The 19,327-nt window shown below is 43.6% G+C and overlaps 1 protein-coding gene across 3 annotated transcripts; it reads left to right on the plus strand.

The window, feature by feature from the left end:
* The first annotated feature begins 1,170 nt into the window (after positions 1–1,170).
* Positions 1,171–17,612, plus strand: LOC100328911 (glutathione S-transferase Yc). 3 transcript variants are annotated; one of them, XM_008262751.5, is made up of 7 exons: positions 1,171–1,210; positions 4,983–5,090; positions 8,475–8,526; positions 9,845–9,977; positions 10,267–10,408; positions 16,101–16,232; positions 17,245–17,612. In XM_008262751.5, the coding sequence occupies exons 2-7, from the start codon at positions 5,004–5,006 to the stop codon at positions 17,362–17,364; spliced, it is 666 nt and encodes a 221-aa protein (XP_008260973.1). In that variant the 5' UTR covers positions 1,171–1,210; positions 4,983–5,003; the 3' UTR covers positions 17,365–17,612. The 3 variants fall into 3 exon arrangements, with proteins under 3 accessions (XP_008260973.1, XP_017200276.1, NP_001164569.1); XM_017344787.4 differs by lacking the exon at positions 4,983–5,090; NM_001171098.2 differs by lacking the exon at positions 1,171–1,210 and having other exon boundaries at positions 4,992–5,090; positions 17,245–17,586.
* The last annotated feature ends 1,715 nt before the right edge of the window (positions 17,613–19,327 follow it).

The raw sequence follows: 19,327 nt of genomic DNA on the forward strand, positions 1-19,327 counted from the left end.
AGTGAGGGGAGTGGCTGGAAGTGGTTATCATTTTCCTGTGGCTCCTGTCACAGATTGCTGCAGACTGACCAAGTGAAACAACAGAAGTGTTTTGTTACCCTGTGAAAGCCAGAAGACCAAGGGGAAGGTGTCAGCAGGACCTCAGTCCTCTGGAGGACTCCCTAGGAGGGAATCCCTCTCAGCTTCTCCCAACATCTGGTGGCATCTGCATTCCAAGCCTTCTGAGGTTAGGGCCACATCACAGTAATATTTGCTTCTGTCTTCTACCTCCTCACTCTTGCTCATTTGTGTCTTCTTTTCTGTCACAGGGATACTTGTCATTAAGTTTAGGACCTTTGCAGACCATCCAGGATGATCTGAAGTTCTTTGAATAAATTGCATCTGCAAAGACTCTTAGCAAATAAGGTCACATTCAGAGGATCAGGGATTTGGACGCAGACCTGTGTTGTAGAGGGCTACTATAAGTGAGCTCAGTCCATGGTATAGATGAAAGAAGATTCTTGGCAATTGCTGAAAAGTCAAAACAAAGAATATGTGTAAAGGCCCCCAGGCTAGCAAGCCTAATGTGAGTGAGGCAGGCAGCCAAACCATAAGAGTGATATTGCTAGATTTAGCAGGTAACATAGAGGACACCCAGATAAATTTGTATTTCAAATAAGTACTCAATAGTTTTTAGCACAGCCATTTACCATAAAGTGCAAGGGACAAAGTTATACTAAAAAGCTACTTATTCTTTGGCTGAAATTCTCCTGTAATTGAGTGTCCATGATTTACTTAGCAAACTGGCATGATGATTTCCAAAATGGAATCAGCTCATTCTACAGACCATCACCTACTGCTAAGCTCACAGTGTCAACTTTTCATTCTTAGTGGTTTATTCATCTCCTGAAAACCCCAAAGTGAGTTTCTTCAAAGCACCATTCCCCTTTAACTGCAAAACAGAGTGACATTTATCTGAAATTTCTGCTTAAACATTTCTGGCCAAACTTGAAAAGTAACATATTAACCAGATGTACCCTGAGAGGAGTAAGACTTAGCTGTTTCCTTTTAATCAATTGTGGACTTAGCTGTCCCTGCACACCCCCATGAGTGTGGTTTTTCCCTAACTGATGGGTGTGGTTTTTCCCTAACTGAAATGAATAAATAGCTACACAACACATCAGGAACTCTATTGAGTTTCTGGGCCAAGAACATCAAAACCTTTTACTAGGTGAGTACTGATCTTATATAACTTCCTACATTCCCCTCTCTAGCTACCTAGAAAAATACTTTAAAATATGTCCTCAGCAAAAGAAAAGTCATTTTATACTCACCTTGTACCTTCTAGCTGTGTTAGACAATAGTTCAACAGTTTTTTATTCTGTCTCTGTGGAATACATCTTTACAGACATATAAAAATAAAGAATTTAGAAAAAACTAGAGCATGACATAGTAGTAGAATGAAAACAGCTTGTGTCATGAGGAGAAAAAGAGGGGGTAGCATTTTAGACCAGCTGAGAATATGACCACAGCCAGAAGAATGTGGGAATTTATGCTAATATTGCAATCTTTGTAGGAGTACTTGGCAGATTAATTGTGAATTTTAATACTCTAATGCTACATAGGCTATGAACACTCAAAAGTAAGATTTATTGTGTTGGGAATAAGTTAGTCTGAATGTCAGGAGAACTGAATTCTAATTCAATCTTTGCCTCTAATTAGATGACAAGTCTCTTTCTCTTTTTGGAGTTCAGTCAACTCATGGTAAAACCTAGAGAATGGCTAAGGCAGGTTGCTCAAGCTTGGAACTGCTGCCCTTTTTTCCACCGGGAAACTCTTTGTTGTAGGGGGCTGACCTGTCCAATGTAGGATGTTTAGAGGCGTTGCTAGTCTCTACCTATCTGATTCAAGAACACTATACCCATTCTCCTCCCCTTGTTGGAGCAACCAGAAATGTCTCCACATTGCTTAATGTCTTCTGCAAACAAAGGCAAAATCACCTGTTGTTGAGAACCTTCTAGCACTAAATCCCATTGATGAAAGAAATAGATAAATACTGGAGCACAAAACAAGTTTTTGCAAACCATACAAACAGCTGGCTGAAAGGTACAAGTTTACAGGATCAGAATACAGAAGTCAGCAATGACCTAGAATAACCGTACTGGAGAGTGGCAGGGCAGGGGGAGTTTAGGGTCATAACCAAAGGACTTTAGCACATAGCAACGCCTCCTGCTTGGAAAAGGAGATGGAACTGAATTCCAGTGCCAGGCCTACTCTGAAAAACATCTGTTAGCTGACCCCTTACCTGACCCAGTCTTCATTCCTTGTGTAGCAATTGGGAGCTTCTGCAGCCAGGTAGACTTTGCCATCCCTCCCTCAACCACCTGCAGAAAGTGAAACTCCAGTGGGCAGAGAGGCCATGAAAGGGAGCTTAGGATGGCACCTTAGAGCTCACAGTCAGGTCTACCCCACCGAGACCCTGCACCTGTTAAATCCCAAAGGCCTACCACCCCAAAACTGCTCACAGACAGCCTCCAGACTTGTGCAACATGAAGCAATAGCTGCACTCCTGAGGGTCACACTCATTTTGTTGTGTGTCACTGCTAGCTTCTGGTGGGGTTTAATGGACACCCCCAGGACTTTGTAGGAACCTCTGACTCTGGGGCCTAGGTGTGACCAGTCTGAGGGACCAGAGGAATGCCTTTATCACTCTCCTCTAAACTTGTGCAAGCAAAGGTCCACAGGACTGTGCCTTTGGACTCAGTGCTATGCTGGGAAAGCCCAACACTGTGCAGATCCTAGAATTTTCATGAGACAAGTGTCTGTGGACAGTCTTTGAACTTGTCCTGGTATTAGGCGGACAGACTCATTTTGGACTGTTTTCCTAATAGCTTCTGCCAGCCTGGTGGGTACTCTCAAGATTTCCCAAGGTCTGGTGACTACAAGATCCCAGAGTGATCCATTCCAGTCTGTTTTGGTAGCTTAAAGATTGCCTCCATCACCCCTCCTACAACCTTGGGCAGATGAAAAGGAATAATAGGACTATTTGAGTACTTAATACCAGGCTGATAGAATTCAGCATTCAGCAGGTCCTAATGGTCCCTATTCCCAGGCCTCTTCCTGCACACAGAATCTTTGGACCTGTTTCAGTGCCCAACAGAATTCCATGGTCCTGGTTGAGCATTCTTATACCAAAGTCAACATCAACAATCGTTCATTGATGTGACTTCAGGCAGTGAGACCAACTCATTAGCACACAGACCATAGTGGGGTGAGGTTTGGTCCTACCCCCAGGATGCACTGGTCTTGGTGGGTGAGGGCTTCAGATGTGATCTAACATCATGGTTATCTGTGGGACATAGGACAAGGAGTCTGAACCTACCATAGGTCTGGGAAAAGGCTTCAGGTATGGACTATTCCTTTTAAGGCACTTCCCATGTTCATATTGAAAAACACATCAATTGCAGGTTTGGGGCAAATTTAATTTGAGAGAGTATAGTAAGACTGAATCAATAAAATCATACCAACTGCAGAACTGAGGCAAATTGTGAATTAGGGTCCTATCTAGTGCTGAAATGGGAGAATTATCCAGACAAAGAAAATAAACAGACTGTTTAAAATGTCTAAAAGGACAGCCACAAGCAAAGCTAGGTTATTATAACTAATCTTTCAACACAGAGACAACACTATGTATCAACAAGCATCAAGAATTTCCAAGGAGCTATGACCTCAGCTAAAGATCAAAATGAGGTGCCAGAAACCAACCATTTAGGAAATGAAATTTCCAAATTATTGGGTGAAAATTTCAAATTGTGTTAAGAAAACTCAAGAAAATTCAAGAGAATATAGAGAAACAATTCAATGTTCACACAGAGATTTGATAGAGATGGAAGTAACTAAAATCAAGCAGAAATCTTTTGACTGACAAGTATCCTAAGTGATATTAAAACTGTAAATAGGGGACTGGCGCCGTGGCTCACTTTGTTAATCCTCCACCTGCGGCGCCAGCATTCCATATGGGCGCCGGGTTTTAGTCCGGGCTGCTCCTCTTCCAGTCCAGCTCTCTGCAGTGGCCCGGGAGGGCGGTGGAGGATGACCCAGGTGCTTGGGCCCCTGCACCCTCATGGGAGACCAGGAAGAAGTACCTGGCTCCTGGCTTCGGATCGGCGCAGCGCACCGGCCATTGTGACCATTTGAGGAGTGAACCAACGGAAGGAAGACCTTTCTCTCTCACTAGCTAAATATATCTGTCAAATAAATTTTTTTTAAAAAACTGTAAATAGAAGGCATCAATAGCAGAATAGATCAAATAGAGGAAAAAAATTGATGGGGTCATTGACAGACTATCTGAAAAGACATAGTTGGGAGAGAAAAGAGTCAAGAGGAATGAAGAAAGCTTACGGAAAATATAGGATAGCATGAAGAGAGTAAATATTCAAATTGTTGGAATTCAATAGGGACATGGAACTAGTTTGGTGCATTATGGGGATAGCCAATGATAGGTAACAATTTAGGTTAAAGAAAACTTTAATCAAACTTCTCCATTCATGCTATAAAGAAGGCAGATACTGGGGTGGGAGTTTGGCATAGTGGTTAATATGTCGCTGGGGATGCCTGTGTCCCATATTGGAGTGCTTGGCTCAAATCCTAGCTCCATTCCTGATTCCAGCTTCCTATTGTTGCTCACCCTGGGGGAAGCAGTTGATGACTCAAACAGCTGAGTTCCTGTCACCCACTAAGGGAGACCCAGATTAAGATCCTGGCTCTTGGCTTCAACCTAGCCCAGTCCTTGCTATTGTGGGGACCAGTGATTGGAAAGTATCTCTCTCTCTCTCTCTCTCTCTCTTTCTGTTTCACTCTGCCTTTCAAGTAAATAATATTTACAATTTTAAAAATACAAAAAGGCAGGTACTCATTTAGTGTTATTAGTGTTATTCAAGAATATATCATAAAATAATTATTATTTCATGGTTTCATTCATTCATTCCTTTATCCATACTTAGGGAAACCAGGAAACCACCACTATGGCAGGGAAGCCCAAGCTTCACTACTTCAATGCACGGGGCAGAATGGAGTCTATCCGGTGGCTCCTGACTGCAGCTGGGGTAGAGGTATGTTCTGAGTGAAGTCAGCTTAAGGTGATCTAAAACTGACTGTATTAGATACTTTTCTCACATAAGCTAAGAGATGTGACCTACTAAATGATCAGAAAAACGTGATGTCTTAAATAAAAATTGCCAAAGATGGAGAAAGAAATTAACAGATTGATTTTATTAACTGTTACTATTTCTTCTCATTAAAGACAATAATCAGGGCTGGAACTGTGGCAATGAAGGCTAAGCCTCTGCCTGCAGTGTTGGCATCCCATACAGGCGCTGGTTTGAGTTCTGGTTGCTCCACTTCCGATCCAGCTCCTTGCTAACTCACCTGAGAAAGCAGCAGAAGATGGCCCAAGTGCTTGGGAAACCCAGATGGAGCTCCTGCTTCATGGCTTCAGCCTGGTCCAGCTCCAGCCATTGTGGCCATTTGGGGAATGAATCAATGGATGGAAGATCTCTATTTTCTTCTCTCTATCTCTGGTTCTCAAATAAATAAATAAATCTTTTAAAAAAAGATAATAGGGCCGGTGCTGTGGCATAGTGGGTAAAGCTGCCACCTGCGGTGCCGGCATCCCATATGTGTGCCAGTCCAGGCCCCAGTTGCTCCTCTTCTGATCCAGCTCTCTGCTGTGGCCTACAAAGGCAGTGGAGGATGGCACAAGTCCTTGGGCCTCTGTACTCACATGGAAAGACTGGAGGAAGCTCCTCACTCCTGGCTTCTGGCTTTAGATCAATTTAGTTCTGGCCATTGCGGCCAACCAGGAGGTGGACCAACAGATGGAAGACCTCTCTCTCTCTCTGTCTCTCCTTCTCTCCCTGTGTAACTCTGCCTTTCAAATAAATAAATAAATAAATCTTTTTTAAAAAGATAATAATCATGTTAAGTTTAACACACTAATTATTATATGTGGATTGGATTATACAAAATCAGATTTTTTAAAACTATGAAAAATTGCATGTTATTTAACAATTGAAATATTCATTAGATATTTGATAGCATTGAAAAATTATTATTAATATCTCAGATGTGATAATACATTTAATGATTCTTATGTAATAAAGAAACACAATGAATATTTAAGGATATAAAGTAGTCATGTGTCTGTTAGCAACAGATACATTATAAGAAATGTGTTGTTTGATGATTTCATTGTGGGAACATGGATGTGTTTGGCCACACAAACTTAGATGGCTTAGCCACTACACACCTAGGCCAGACAGTATAACCTGTTGCACCTGGGCTACAAACCTGTAAAAATGCTACTGTGCTGAATGACACAGGCAGCTGGAACACAGTTTGTAAGCATTTATGTTCTAAATATGTCTAAACAGAAAAGGTACAGTGAAAATATGATGTAGAAGATAAACCATGGTACATCTGTATAGGGCACTTCCAAGACAGGAAGTTGCTCTAGGTGAGTGAGTAGTAAGTGAGTGAGTAGTATGAAGGCCTGGGACATTGCTGTACACTACTATGAACTTTGTAAACACTATACACTTGGGCTACACTAATTTCATAAAATTTTTCTTTCTCCAGTAAATTAACCTCAGTGTACTGTAACTTTTTTGCTTTTCAAGCCCAATTTTTTAAACTTTTAAACATTTTCACTCTTTTGTAATAACATTTAGCTTCAAACAGGCATGATTCCAACAGCCACAGCTTCCCCTTCTCTACCTCAGCCTGATAGAAGAGGGTGCTGGGCAAGGGCTGACTGCACTCCTCACCCAGAGCTTGTGGGTTCTGCCCCAAGATTGATCACCACCGTCCCATCCATTGCCATCAGCTTCGTGAGCATCACCACACAGGCCAGCCACACCCCACCTCCACCAGCATTTTGTAGGGAGCATGCACCACCCCTTATGTTTTTTCTGAACCAGAAACTTTATGGATTTATGGAATATAATACTTTAAATCTCTATATCTTGATGCCTTGATTATGTAAATCCACAGAAAACTCTGTTTTTCATACAAGAAATTAGGAACACAAATTCATGACTTTTTCATCATAAAGAACTCCCTAAAACTACAATAGCTACTGCAAAATACCACTACAATTAGCTACTTAATTTGGATGGGCCATGACATGCACTGTGTATCTTAAAAACACTATAGTATTCTCTTTACCAAAATGTCCTCCTTCCATTTTACGGATGAGGAAATTAAGACTTGAAGACATTAAATGATTATGTCCAGATCACATCACTACTTGAGGCAGAACTAAGATGGGAAGTAAATCATACTGATATTGAAACACAGAAAATCTTAATTACTGACTATCTCCTTAGATTTAGTTTGCATAGATCCTGCTTTATTCTTCATTAATATGTAAAACTCATTTTCATATTTGTATTAAATACTAGCAACCACTTAAAGTTTGTGATTATATTGAGATACCCTTGCAACTGAATACCACTTCAACCTAAACGACTTGTCTCAGGTTGAGGCACATTTTACACCACAGTTTAAAGGACTGGATATAGATAAAGAAAAATGTACATTTTCATCAACAGAAGATTGGCTTAAGTTTCCTAAAAATGCAAGATGTAATGAAAAAATCAGCATCTGTCAAAGCCCTACTGCTAACTTATATTTATCAAGCACTTAAAATGCATCTGGTATTTTCTAAGTGCTTTGCATGCCTTAGTGCTTCAATCCCCATACCAAGCTATAACATTTGTGTTATAACTATTCTTGGATTATAGATTAGTATACTGAAATTCAAATTTATGCAGTAATGAGTCCAAGGTCAAGAAGTCATTACATGAAGAAAGTCGTATTAAACCTACTTGGTCATATCAGAAACCAAAGCTTTGATGAAAATAAAATGCTGTGAGGATTCCAATTGCTTCATTAAACTAGGAATTCCATCTTAGTTTGCTTTCCATGAGAAGACGTTTTGGGTGCATGATTCAAAGATATGCAACAACAAGGTCCCATTTCACCCTTGATTAGCTTTCTGGGTAATGGGGTGTTGGAAATTACAGCTGAGATGTTTTGGTTGAAAAATTAGGTGGCTGTTGACCCATGGCATACCCCATGCTGGTTTTGCTCTGATCTCATATGAAAACACGGACTTTTCTGAGGTACAAAGTCCATATGTAGAAGAACCTGCAGTCCCTTCCCTCCAGTGACATACCCAAAACACAGGCCTAATTATGGACAGTGCTCATCATGGAGGTGCTGCTACAAAAATGGGCAGCTGTGGGCTATGATTTATGCTCTTTTTTTGATGTATCTAATCTAAATTTGCAAATAGTCATAACCAAACTTCTCTGTGTACCTGCCAAACTCAGAAATCTTACCTTCTCAACATTATATGCCAGACAGGGACCATTGAAGTTAAAAATTCATAATTCTATGAAGTTAACTAAAAAGAGCTCTTTGTTTCTGTCTAGTTTGAAGAGAAATGTATGAAAACTCGAGAAGACCTGGAAAAGTTAAGAAAAGGTAAGAATAACCATCTAAATTTCTCTGATGAGGGTATTGACCAGAAGGTTAAACACCAGGCAATGCTTAGGTGTTTATAGAGTGATATTTGGGGATGGAGGAATGAGACTGTAATGTGAAAGGGGTGGAACTTGAGCTGGTATAGCAGTACGCTATAAGGGGGAAAATATCTAGATCTCTTTGAGTATTTGTTAAAGTAATCCTCCATACTCCCTCGGTGTCCTGGAAACGCCCTCTCTGCTTTGTGAGACTTTCTGCACCATGAATGAGTTACAGTCAACTCAGGCTCACACACTGCCCTCTACACCCAAAGAGACACAGGGGCATGCATTAGACAAAAAGAGCATAAATTAGTCTAGCAATAAACTTAAGTTCCTTCTTCACATTTCACACTTTATAAGGTCATTACCTTGCAACAGTTTAGACTTGATAAGATGTTGCTGAATTAGCTGGAAGTCCAGATGAGAGTGTTAAGAAGGAGAGAAAGAACAATGGCCAGCAGCCATGGGGTCAAGGACACAGGCCCACCTTGCACATACTGTCCAGTGGTGTTATTTAAAGGCACGCAGAATGTCCCACATAGAAATCTCTCTCTGAGCTGATGCTGATGTCATGAACACCGTGAGTTTTGGGGAACTTCCTATTTTTTTTTTTTTTGACAGGCAGAGTGGACAGTGAGAAAGAGAGAGACAGAGAGAAAGGTCTTCCTTTGCCGTTGGTTCACCCTACAATGGCCACCCTGGCCGGTGCACCACGCTGACCCGAAGCCAGGAGCCAGGTGCTTCTCCTGGTCTCCCATGGGGTGCAGGGCCCAAGCCCTTGGGCAATCCTCCACTGCACTTCTGGCCCATAGCAGAGAGCTGGACTGGAAGAGGGGCAACCAGGACAGAATCCGGTGCCCCGACTGGGACTAGAACCCGGTGTGCCGGCGCCGCTAGGCGGAGGATTAGCCTAGTGAGCCGCGGCACTGGCAAGAACTTCCTATTCCAAGTGGCATCCAAATGGCTCCCAGGTATAATGTCTCCAAACTTCCCCCTAAAATCTCCAAGAAGATAAATTAAACACAAAAATACAGGGACCCGCCAAGTATCTAGATAGAAAATAAAAATACTAATGAAATAATAGCATGAAAAAGTAAAAGGAAGATTGATAAGAAAAAGAGGAACTATCAGAAGATAAAAGACTGTTTTACTTGAAAGGTAACCAGGAAATCCTTTTTTCATCTTATCAGCTCAGCCATTTTCAACAGATGTGCTTTCTTATTGAAACGAGAGCTACAGTCATTTCACTTTTCTTTTTCCTTTTTTTCTTCCAAAAGATGGGGTATTGATGTTCCAGCAAGTGCCCATGGTTGAGATTGATGGGATGAAGCTGGTGCAGACCAGAGCCATTTTCAACTACATTGCAGACAAGCACAACCTGTATGGGAAAGACATAAAGGAGAGAGCCCTGTACGGTATATTTTTTGTTCTTACATCTGCAGATAACACAGGGATGATGTGGGTCTTGCCACTACTGAACAGTATAACAAAAATTAAGGCATTTATGTTTTCCCTTAGGCTATTATCAGAAATAAGTGTAAATATGTAAATAAAAGTCATAGTACAATGGCTTGGATCTCAAAGGCCCCCCCAGGAGATGAATTACTTTGCCATCCTCTACGCTCCCTTATATTAAGTTTTTAAAGTATAAACTCTAATACAGGAGGGACTTGATAGTTTGGTTGTTTTTGTTTCTCAGGATTGATATGTATACAGAAGGCATAGTAGATTTGAATGAATTGATTCTTACTCGTCCATTCCTTCCACCGGAGGAACAAGAGGCAAAACTTGCTCAGATCAAAGATAAAGCAAAAAACCGTTATTTTCCTGCCTTTGAAAAGGTAAATGGAAGCTACTTCATTTTTAAGGGCACTAAGGGTTTAGAGGCTGTCTTGGGCCTAAGAATATATCATCACAGTGTGGGCTGCTATAGTAAAAATGCCATTCACCAAATGGCTTCAAGCACAGGTGCTTACGTCTCCAGTTCTGGATATGAGGTGTGCAAGGTTAAGGCACTGAAAGAGTCAGCGTCTGGCGAGGGCCCGTTCTGGGTTCACAGATGGCCAGCTTCTGGCTGTGCTCTAACATGATGGAGAGGCCAAGAGAGCTCTGTGGGGTCCCTTTCATAAGGGCACTAATGCCATTCCCGAGGGCTCCACCCTCAAAACCTAATCACCTTCCAATGGTACACCTATTCACAGTGTCACTTTGGGGGTTAGGATCTCAATATGTGGTTTTATTGAGACTGAGACATGCAGTCAGTCACAAAAGACAGCAGAGAAAGAGTGGCTTGGCTTTCCAGAGGCTTTCACCTTTGCTTCCAAAGGGCCTTCCTTGATATTAATTGAGCACACAGGTGCCCAAGGAAGTGTGTGAAAATACACGTGAAGAAGAACTACATCAGTTAAACTAAAGATACATTTTTTTTCAGAAAATGTTAATTTACTAGAACCCAAACTAGAATGCTCAATTGGAATTTCAAAGGCATTTCTAGATGTGATCTGTGGAAATCATTGGTTCCTACTAGAGGTTGTAGTAGACCACATAGAAACCCCACCTTTTGACTAAAGAGCAACGTGATGACAGCAACATCACAAAGCAATCTGGTACCGTATGTACAGATACAGGAGAGCAGCTGCCCAACAAGAGGACCCTATTGTGTTTCAGGGGCAGATGATGTGGATCCAAATAGTGATAGTAGTGGAAGAGGGAGGGAGAGGAGGACAGGAAAAAAAGTGATGTTAATAAAACAATAACCTGGGGCTGGCACTGTGGCGCAGAGGGTTAAAGCCGCGGCCAGCAGCACCAGCATCCCATGTGGGCGCCGGTTCGAGTCTCAGCTGCTCCACTTCCAATCTGGCTCTCTGCTTTGGCCTGGGAAAGCAGTAGAAGATGGCCCAAGTCCTTAGGCCCCTGCACCCACGTGGGAGATCTGGAGGAAACTCCAGGCTCCTGGCTTCGGATCGGCTCAGCTCTGGCCGTTGCGGTCATTTGGGGAGTGAACCAGCGGATGGAAGACCTCTTTCTCTCTCTCTCTCTCTGTCTGGCTCTACCTCTCTCTGTAACTCTTTCAAATGAATAAAATAAATATTAAAAAAAGAGAAAAGAATAATCTACAGAATCTGGAGACACAGTTCTCAAATATATGAGGAAAGGTGTGAATAAAACAAGGAAACAAAGTGTCATCATTGTATGTTAGTATTTTTCTTAGCTAAGGACCTTTGTGAAAGGAAAAGGAAAATATTTTTGAGATCACACCATACCTGAAATTCTGTCCAATAAAAGTCACAAACAAAAAATATTTATAAGATATAAGGGAAATTTTTGAATAAAGGACCAACTGTTTAACACCCATTTTATGGAGCATGATAATATTCATTCTTTCCTTTATTGAACAAATGCTAAGTTATGGCTGTGTGCCAGACCTTATGCAACAATGAGGAATTTAAGAGGAATTAAATCCTCAAATATGCCCCTTGCCCCTCAGGTGCTTGCAGTACACAGCACATTCACACAATGAGAAGCTCTCCACTTCTCAGTGTTATACGCTGTGAAATCAAACAGCCTCAGGATCATAAGTGAACAAAGCATATTACAATACAGCATATGATATCCCTTGTTTTTGCACCAAATTATTCTTCATGCTTCTTTATGCATACAGATTCTAATAGGCTTTTTGCCGAAATATTGTATCTTGATGATACTATGTGTATCTCCTATGCTTCATTGTCGCTCCCCCTCTTCGTGGAGGAACGACACAGGACCCTGCGCTGTTCTTTTCGTCTGCTCGGCCCTCCCCGGGTTTGCTGCTGGTTCTTCCCGGGTTGGCTACTATCCCTTCCACCTCCGTGGAAGGGCAGTTCCCCCTGGCCGCATTCCCCACTTCCGCAGGGGAGCGGCACACCGCCGGCCGGCTCTTCTTGGGGGCTGCACAGGTGTTCCTTCAGATGTTCCCCATAGATGTTCCCCCGTGCATGCCGTCTCTCTCCTCCTTTATAGTCCTCCTCCGCCAATCCCAACTCGGCTGCCCACACGCCGAGTACGCTGCTCTCCTTCAATCAGGAACAGGTCCTGCAGCTTGTCAAGTTGGTGAGAGGCAGCTGGGTAGAAGCTGTTGCCTCCTCTCCCAGCGCCATATTGTGGGAGAGCAGATGCATAGAATAAGTCTTAATTCCAGTAACTCAGTCCAGTCCGGATTGCTCCCCACAGATCCCCCTTTCTTTTTATTTTTTGGCGTTGATACGCGCCTGTCTTCGGTGTCCCGCGGCACACACTCTGCTCTACTTGCTAGAGTTGCCACAGGCTCTTACAAGTCCTATCCATCAGGCAAACTGAATCCGGGTCCTCTCTTCGCCATGTTGTGAGGAGGTTTTTAGGCGCTGATGCGTGCCTGTGTTCGGTGCCCTGCAGCGCATGCTTTGCTCTGCCTGCAGGGGCTTACAAGCTCTATCAGGCAAACCGAATCCAAGCCTTCTCATTGCCTTTTTGTGGGGAGGCCTTACTGATGTTAATTCGTGCCTGTCTTCGGTGACCTGCGGCGCATAAGCTGCTAGCCGCCCAGGTGCTCATCGCCTCACTTAATCAGGCAGACCGAATCCAAGCTTTCTAATTGCCATGTTGAGGGGAGGCCTTTCTATTTCTCTATTTCTCTATCTCCGGGCATTCCTATTTCTCCCATTTTACTTCTATCTTCCAGCATTCCTATTTTTCTCATCTTACTTCTAAACTTCTGTTTCTCTTATCCCCGCAGCTTCCCGCTGCCCGCCCCGAGGCTACTTCTCGGCGGCTTCCCGGCTGCGCTCGCCCCGAGGCTGCTTCACGGCTCTGCGCGGCTTCCCGGTGCCTCGCCCCGCCGGCGGGTTCCCGGCTCTGCGCGGCTTCCCGGCGCCTCGCCCCGCCGGCGGGTTCCCGGCTCTGCGCGCACGCTCCGCGGTCTCCACGCACTTCGCGCCCGCACCACGGCCTCGCGCCAGCCCATCTATTCACGCCCCGTGCTCTCTCTGCACGCAGCGGCTTCCGCGAATGTTTCCGCCACCACCGGCATTCAGTCCAAGTTCCCCGGACTAACCTGGCGAATCCTGGCGGCCCACGTCTCTGCCTCTGGTTCCAGATCTTCGCCTCTTGCTCCCCGGGGTGACTTGAAGAATTCCAAGATGGCTTGGCCTGCACTCGCGGCTTCATCCTCCCTAACATTTTTCTCTACCCGGTGTGTTTCCCTAAGTTTTCTTCCAACAATATTCCTCCCTCATTTCTCCTGGCTTCTCCCCACAGTCCATATCCGAGTCCAAGTTTCCTCTAGGTTTCACTTTCACTTTCAACCTGCAGTCCGTATCTAAGTTTCTTCTTGCTTTCACTTTAAATCCTAACTTCTTTCCCACAGTCCATATCCGAGTCTCTGCCTAGGCTTTCAATAGCTTCTTCCGGCACCTAGGCTTTTTGCTAGTCTCTCTCTCCGGTATTTTCCTGCTTCTTCCCGTTTCTTCCCTCCTAAGTTTCCTATCCGAGTCAGGTTTCCTATCCGAGTCACGGCACCATTATGTCGCTCCCCCTCTTCGTGGAGGAACGACACAGGACCCTGCGCTGTTCTTTTCGTCTGCTCGGCCCTCCCCGGGTTTGCTGCTGGTTCTTCCCGGGTTGGCTACTATCCCTTCCACCTCCGTGGAAGGGCAGTTCCCCCTGGCCGCATTCCCCACTTCCGCAGGGGAGCAGCACACCGCCGGCCGGCTCTTCTTGGGGGCTGCACAGGTGTTCCTTCAGATGTTCCCCATAGATGTTCCCCCGTGCATGCCGTCTCTCTCCTCCTTTATAGTCCTCCTCCGCCAATCCCAACTCGGCTGCCCACACGCCGAGTACGCTGCTCTCCTTCAATCAGGAACAGGTCCTGCAGCTTGTCAAGTTGGTGAGAGGCAGCTGGGTAGAAGCTGTTGCCTCCTCTCCCAGCGCCATATTGTGGGAGAGCAGATGCATAGAATAAGTCTTAATTCCAGTAACTCAGTCCAGTCCGGATTGCTCCCCACACTTCATGATTTCAATATTGCTTGAAAATTCTCATCTACAGCATATATTTTTATTTATTTTTAATTTGCCTGTATCTCATAAATACAACATTATGTAAATTACAATTCTTCCCTCTCACTCATCCCCCCCCCAGCTCCCTCTCCTGTTTTATCTGAGAAAGAAAAATAAAAAGAAAGAAAAGGAAAAAATAACAAATGAAGTAAAAAAAAAAAACCTAAGAGAAGTGTTCCTCAACAGTCTGTACAAGGGCTAAAATATGTTATTGCTTCTCAAAGGTGATTTTGCTTTTTTTTCCTCCTTCCTCTTTTCCTTTCCTTCCTCCCCCTTCTTTCCTTTTAGAAACTTAATTGTCTTTAAAGAAGAATACAGCACACATTAATTCAAAATTTTACTATGATATATTTAACACATACAAATGATTGAAAGAAAAGATTTTTTTAAAAAAGATTTACTTATTTGAAAGGTAGAGTTAAAGAGAGGCAGAGGCAGAGAGAGAGAGAAAGAGAGAGAGAGAGAAGTCTTCTATCCATTGGTTCACTCCCTAAATGGCTGCAACAGCCAGAGCTGCACCGATCTGAAGCCAGAAGTCAGGAGCTTCTTCCAGACCTCCCACGTGAGTGCAGGGGCCCAAGGACTTGGGCCATCTTCCACTGCTTTCCCAGGCCATAGCAGGGAATTAGATCAGAAGTGGAGCAGCTGGGACTCAAACCGGCACCCATATGGGATGCTGGCACTGCAGGTGGAAGCCTCACCTCCTACGCCACAGTGCCAGCCCCGAAAGAAAAGATTAGCAAACACATAGATACCACCACCTAATAAAATAATGGACATACTGTGTTTGATTTGTCCTATGTATTCACCTCTCCAATTATCTACATCAGAGTATTTTTCAGTCCTTTCAAAATAAGTTTCAAACATCAGTGTAGTTCACCTGTATATTTTTTAGCAGCAGATTTCAATATAGTGCAATTTAAGAGTCAAAAACAATGTTTCAAAGATGAAGAACACAAGTTTGCCCAGGTTTATTTCAAATCCCGGAGACATGGACTAGGAAAAGAGGAGATTAGGGGCAGGGTTGAAAAAGACTTCATGGTGGGAGAGAGCTGTGGTGAAGGGGGATGCTCTTCCCAAGGGTGACTGGAGAGAGAGCAGACTGGCGAGGTAGGTCCTGAAATGTCAGGGCTGCACCTTGCAGGGTGTGCAACAGACAGAAACACTGGGGCCAGGAGCCACATCCTGCGGCACATGGGGAATATGCAGGTGAGCGTGGGAAGTGTGGACACCACAGGGATGTGGGAGTGAGAGTGAAAACGGAGCCTGGGCTTTCACTGAGGAGTGAGCAGCACCCGCTTCTCACTCTCCTTCATGAGACGGGGCCCTGGAGAAAGGTCTGCATCTCCACACCCACCCAGTGAGGCAGCAGAGCTGGGAGAGTGGGCTGGAGAGGCTCAGGAAAGAGCAGGGGCCCAGCCTGCCTGTGCCTGTGACCATGATCTGATTCCTCAACTTCACCAGGTGTTGAAGAGCCACGGACAAGACTACCTTGTTGGCAACAAGCTGAGCAAGGCTGACATTCTCCTGGTTGAACTTCTCTACAACGTGGAAGAGCTCAACCCCGGCGCGACTGCCAGCTTCCCTCTGCTGCAGGTGACCTACCTCACAGCCCTTCATGGGGCATACCCATCTATCATCTAACATTTAGCTGCTGGGGTTGATGAAGATGTGACCCCTTGCATTCTCCAGCCTTCACTACTGCTGCCCCAGGTTTCCAAAATTAGCTTCTAGGCACCGGTTCTAAGGAGAAAATAATCCACTTGCCAAGAAAACTTCTGTTGGCTGCCATCCCAGGAAGAACATTCTGCCTTTTAGCCAGGGCCCAGTACCTCTCTCCCTAGGCTCCTCTCCCACCATGCTGTCTGTCCCCGATTTCTCTGTAATTCCTTTCATCTCAAGTGTGTCCTTGTTTTTCGCACACCAAGTCCCTCTGAGGCAGGCATCTTCCTGTGTGATTTCTTTCCCTCAGCTCAAGCTCTCTCTGTCAGATTTTTGGTTCCTCTCTCTATAGTTTTGTTCCCACCCCACCATTCTCACAACTCTCACCTTTGTCTCTCTGTGTGGAAGCTGGTTGTGATCAACTCCTGGTTAGTCCTCACCATTTTCTCCATTTCCAACTCAATATTCCCATATCGTCAGTTCTCCTGTTTGGATCCCTCTGGTTTTTCATATCTGACAGACACATTTTCTTTCTTGTATGGGGGTTCTTCAAAGAGTTCGTGAAAAATATGTAGTACAAAAAAATTATGCTTGCATTTCAAAGTTGTTTTCCACTAAATTAAACTTCTAATTGCAGTGTTCCATGAACTTTGTGAAGCCCCCTTAAATTGTACAAGAGCCATGAATCTTCTAGATTAATGTATCGTTAGAAGAGAGAAGATTATGAACTCAAGAAGGTCTTAGCGATATCTTTAGGGAAATGCCACTGAGCTGTACATTCCTCCCCTCATCTGCATTCTCACTGGGGACCGTTTCCCAGCCTCCACACTGGAGCTGATGGAGAGGACTCGGTTGGTCTTTGTCTTGGAGTTCTCAGACTTCCTGGGCTGTGCTAATGATGGGGTGGTTTTTGCTCCTCTCTGAGGCTGTGATTTGTGCACTGCAGGCCCTGAAAACCAGGATCAGCAATCTCCCCACCGTGAAGAAGTTTCTGCAGCCTGGCAGCCAGAGGAATCCGCCTGATGATGAGAAATGCAGAGAAGAAGCAAAAATCATTTTCCATTAAGAAGGCAAAGATACCAAGCACAGGCAAGACCAGCCTCTGACCCCCTGCAGCGATGAAGTACTTTAAATAAATAGTGATCCTGATTGTCATAAGGCATATTACGTTTTCTAAGTATTGTGTAAATTTAATTAAAAACCACCCATGTAGATTTAGTTGCAATACATGGTACTTGGTTTTGATCAAATACAAAATTATGAGCACCTCCTAGGATGTCCCTTTGAACTTAAATAAAAGAAAAGTTACTTGGACTCTGAGCTATTATTTTGAGGGATCCAAGAATGTCTGTATATGGAGGAGCCACACTGATTTCAGCAGCTCTAGCAAACAAAAAAAAAAAAAAAAAAAGGAAGGACCATATTGTCAGGGGACTGACTGGCAGAGATTTTCAGTGGAGAAGTGAAAAATTAGTTCATATAATAGCTGTCATATACCTTTTCAAAAGACTTAAATAGAAATATTTATCTGGCACTCTGGTTTACACAAAAAATAGGCTTTCCCTTTTGTATTTTGCTGTATTTCCTTCCTACAATATAAAAACTTTATTTAAAGGAATATTTTCCTTCAGATAATCAATTTTCTCCTGTTCAACTAGGCAATCAATGCATTTATGTCTAATGGAAAACTCAGTGTTCTAGGAGCTGGGGAAAGAATGATGAGTAAGCCAAATTCAGTCTTGCTCTCATGGGGGAAAAACACTAGCATAGGCAATTCTAATCTAAAATCCTGCATATCTGGTGTATCCTATTCTTGGTGTTGCCATTACAAATTACCACACCTTGTGTGGCTAAAGGTAGTTGAAATTTATTTGTAAAAGTGAGTTATGAGCAGGACCATATTCTTTGAAAGTTTTAGGAAGGATCCTTCTTTGCCTCTTCCTGGTGTCTGATGGCCAGGACCTTCCTTGGTTTGTTGGGGTGTCGCTCTAATCTCTGTCTCCATCTGCAGAGTGCATTCTTTTGTTTAAACAAAAATTTAGATGCCAAGAATTCTCTGAAGATAAAGTGTTTATTGACAGCTTTTGGATAGGAGGCAAAATAATGTACCAGTCCTAGGACAGATGACCTAAGCCACCAGCAGCACAGCTGACATCATTTGGAAAAGTATTCATGGACTCTAAAAAGCCAGAGTATTTTATAGTGAAACTTGTGGGAGGAGGAAACATCAATGGTTTACAAGGAATCTACATTAGCTAATAAATGAGGGAGGTGGGGAAACACACAGCCAATAACATTCTGAGATAGGATGACAGCTCACTAAAGAAAGTGTTTGTTCCTTCTTGATTGGTTGATTCTGATGAAGAGCCAAGGATTCCCTTTTAAAAAATATGTATTTACTAATAGATTTGAAATGCAGAGTTACAGAGAGAGGAAAGATAGATAAAGATCACCTATCCTCTGGTTTACTCCCTAAATAACTCCATCAGCTGGTGCTGGACCAGGCCAAAGCCAAAAGCGCTGAACTCCATTCAGACCTCCCATATGGGTTCAGTATCCCAATTACTTGGCCCATCCTCTGCTGCCTTCCCAGACACATTAGCAGGGAGCTGGATTGGACATGGACCAGCTGCTACACCAACTGGCAACCATATGGGATCCCAGTTTCACAGGCAGCAGCCCAACCCACTGCATCACAATGGCAGCCTCAGCAATGTTGAATGTTTCCTCGATAGTCAGTCTTCAACATGCAGGAAGGGAATGTGGAACAGTTTATTTTTGTACTTTCTGTGCTGGCTTAACTCAAAGCTATCAGCTTCATATAAACCCTTATCTCACTTTGCTTTATCATCATGTTTGTAATTTAATTTAGAACAACTCAGAACCCTTTTTCTTATCACTCCCTTGTGTGTTATCTTTATCCAATCTTTCTTCTAATAACAGCCCTTTTCTAAGATTAGGGGTCTCCTTAACCGAGTATGACCACATCCTAACTTGATTATAGCTGCAAAGACACTATTTCCAGAGAA

This window comes from Oryctolagus cuniculus, chromosome 5 (assembly GCF_051225735.1).
Source record: "Oryctolagus cuniculus isolate XC-2025 breed Fujian yellow rabbit chromosome 5, ASM5122573v1, whole genome shotgun sequence".
In the NCBI taxonomy this organism is placed as follows: Eukaryota; Metazoa; Chordata; class Mammalia; order Lagomorpha; family Leporidae; genus Oryctolagus; species Oryctolagus cuniculus.

Excerpts from the sequence above, each read along its gene's own strand:
- LOC100328911 (XM_008262751.5), top strand. The coding sequence starts at position 5,004 with ATGGCAGGGAAGCCCAAGCTTCACTACTTCAATGCACGGGGCAGAATG. Across the intron at positions 8,527-9,844 it reads CCTGGAAAAGTTAAGAAAAG|ATGGGGTATTGATGTTCCAG; the intron begins GTAAGAATAACC and ends TTCTTCCAAAAG. Across the intron at positions 16,233-17,244 it reads CCAGCTTCCCTCTGCTGCAG|GCCCTGAAAACCAGGATCAG; the intron begins GTGACCTACCTC and ends TGTGCACTGCAG.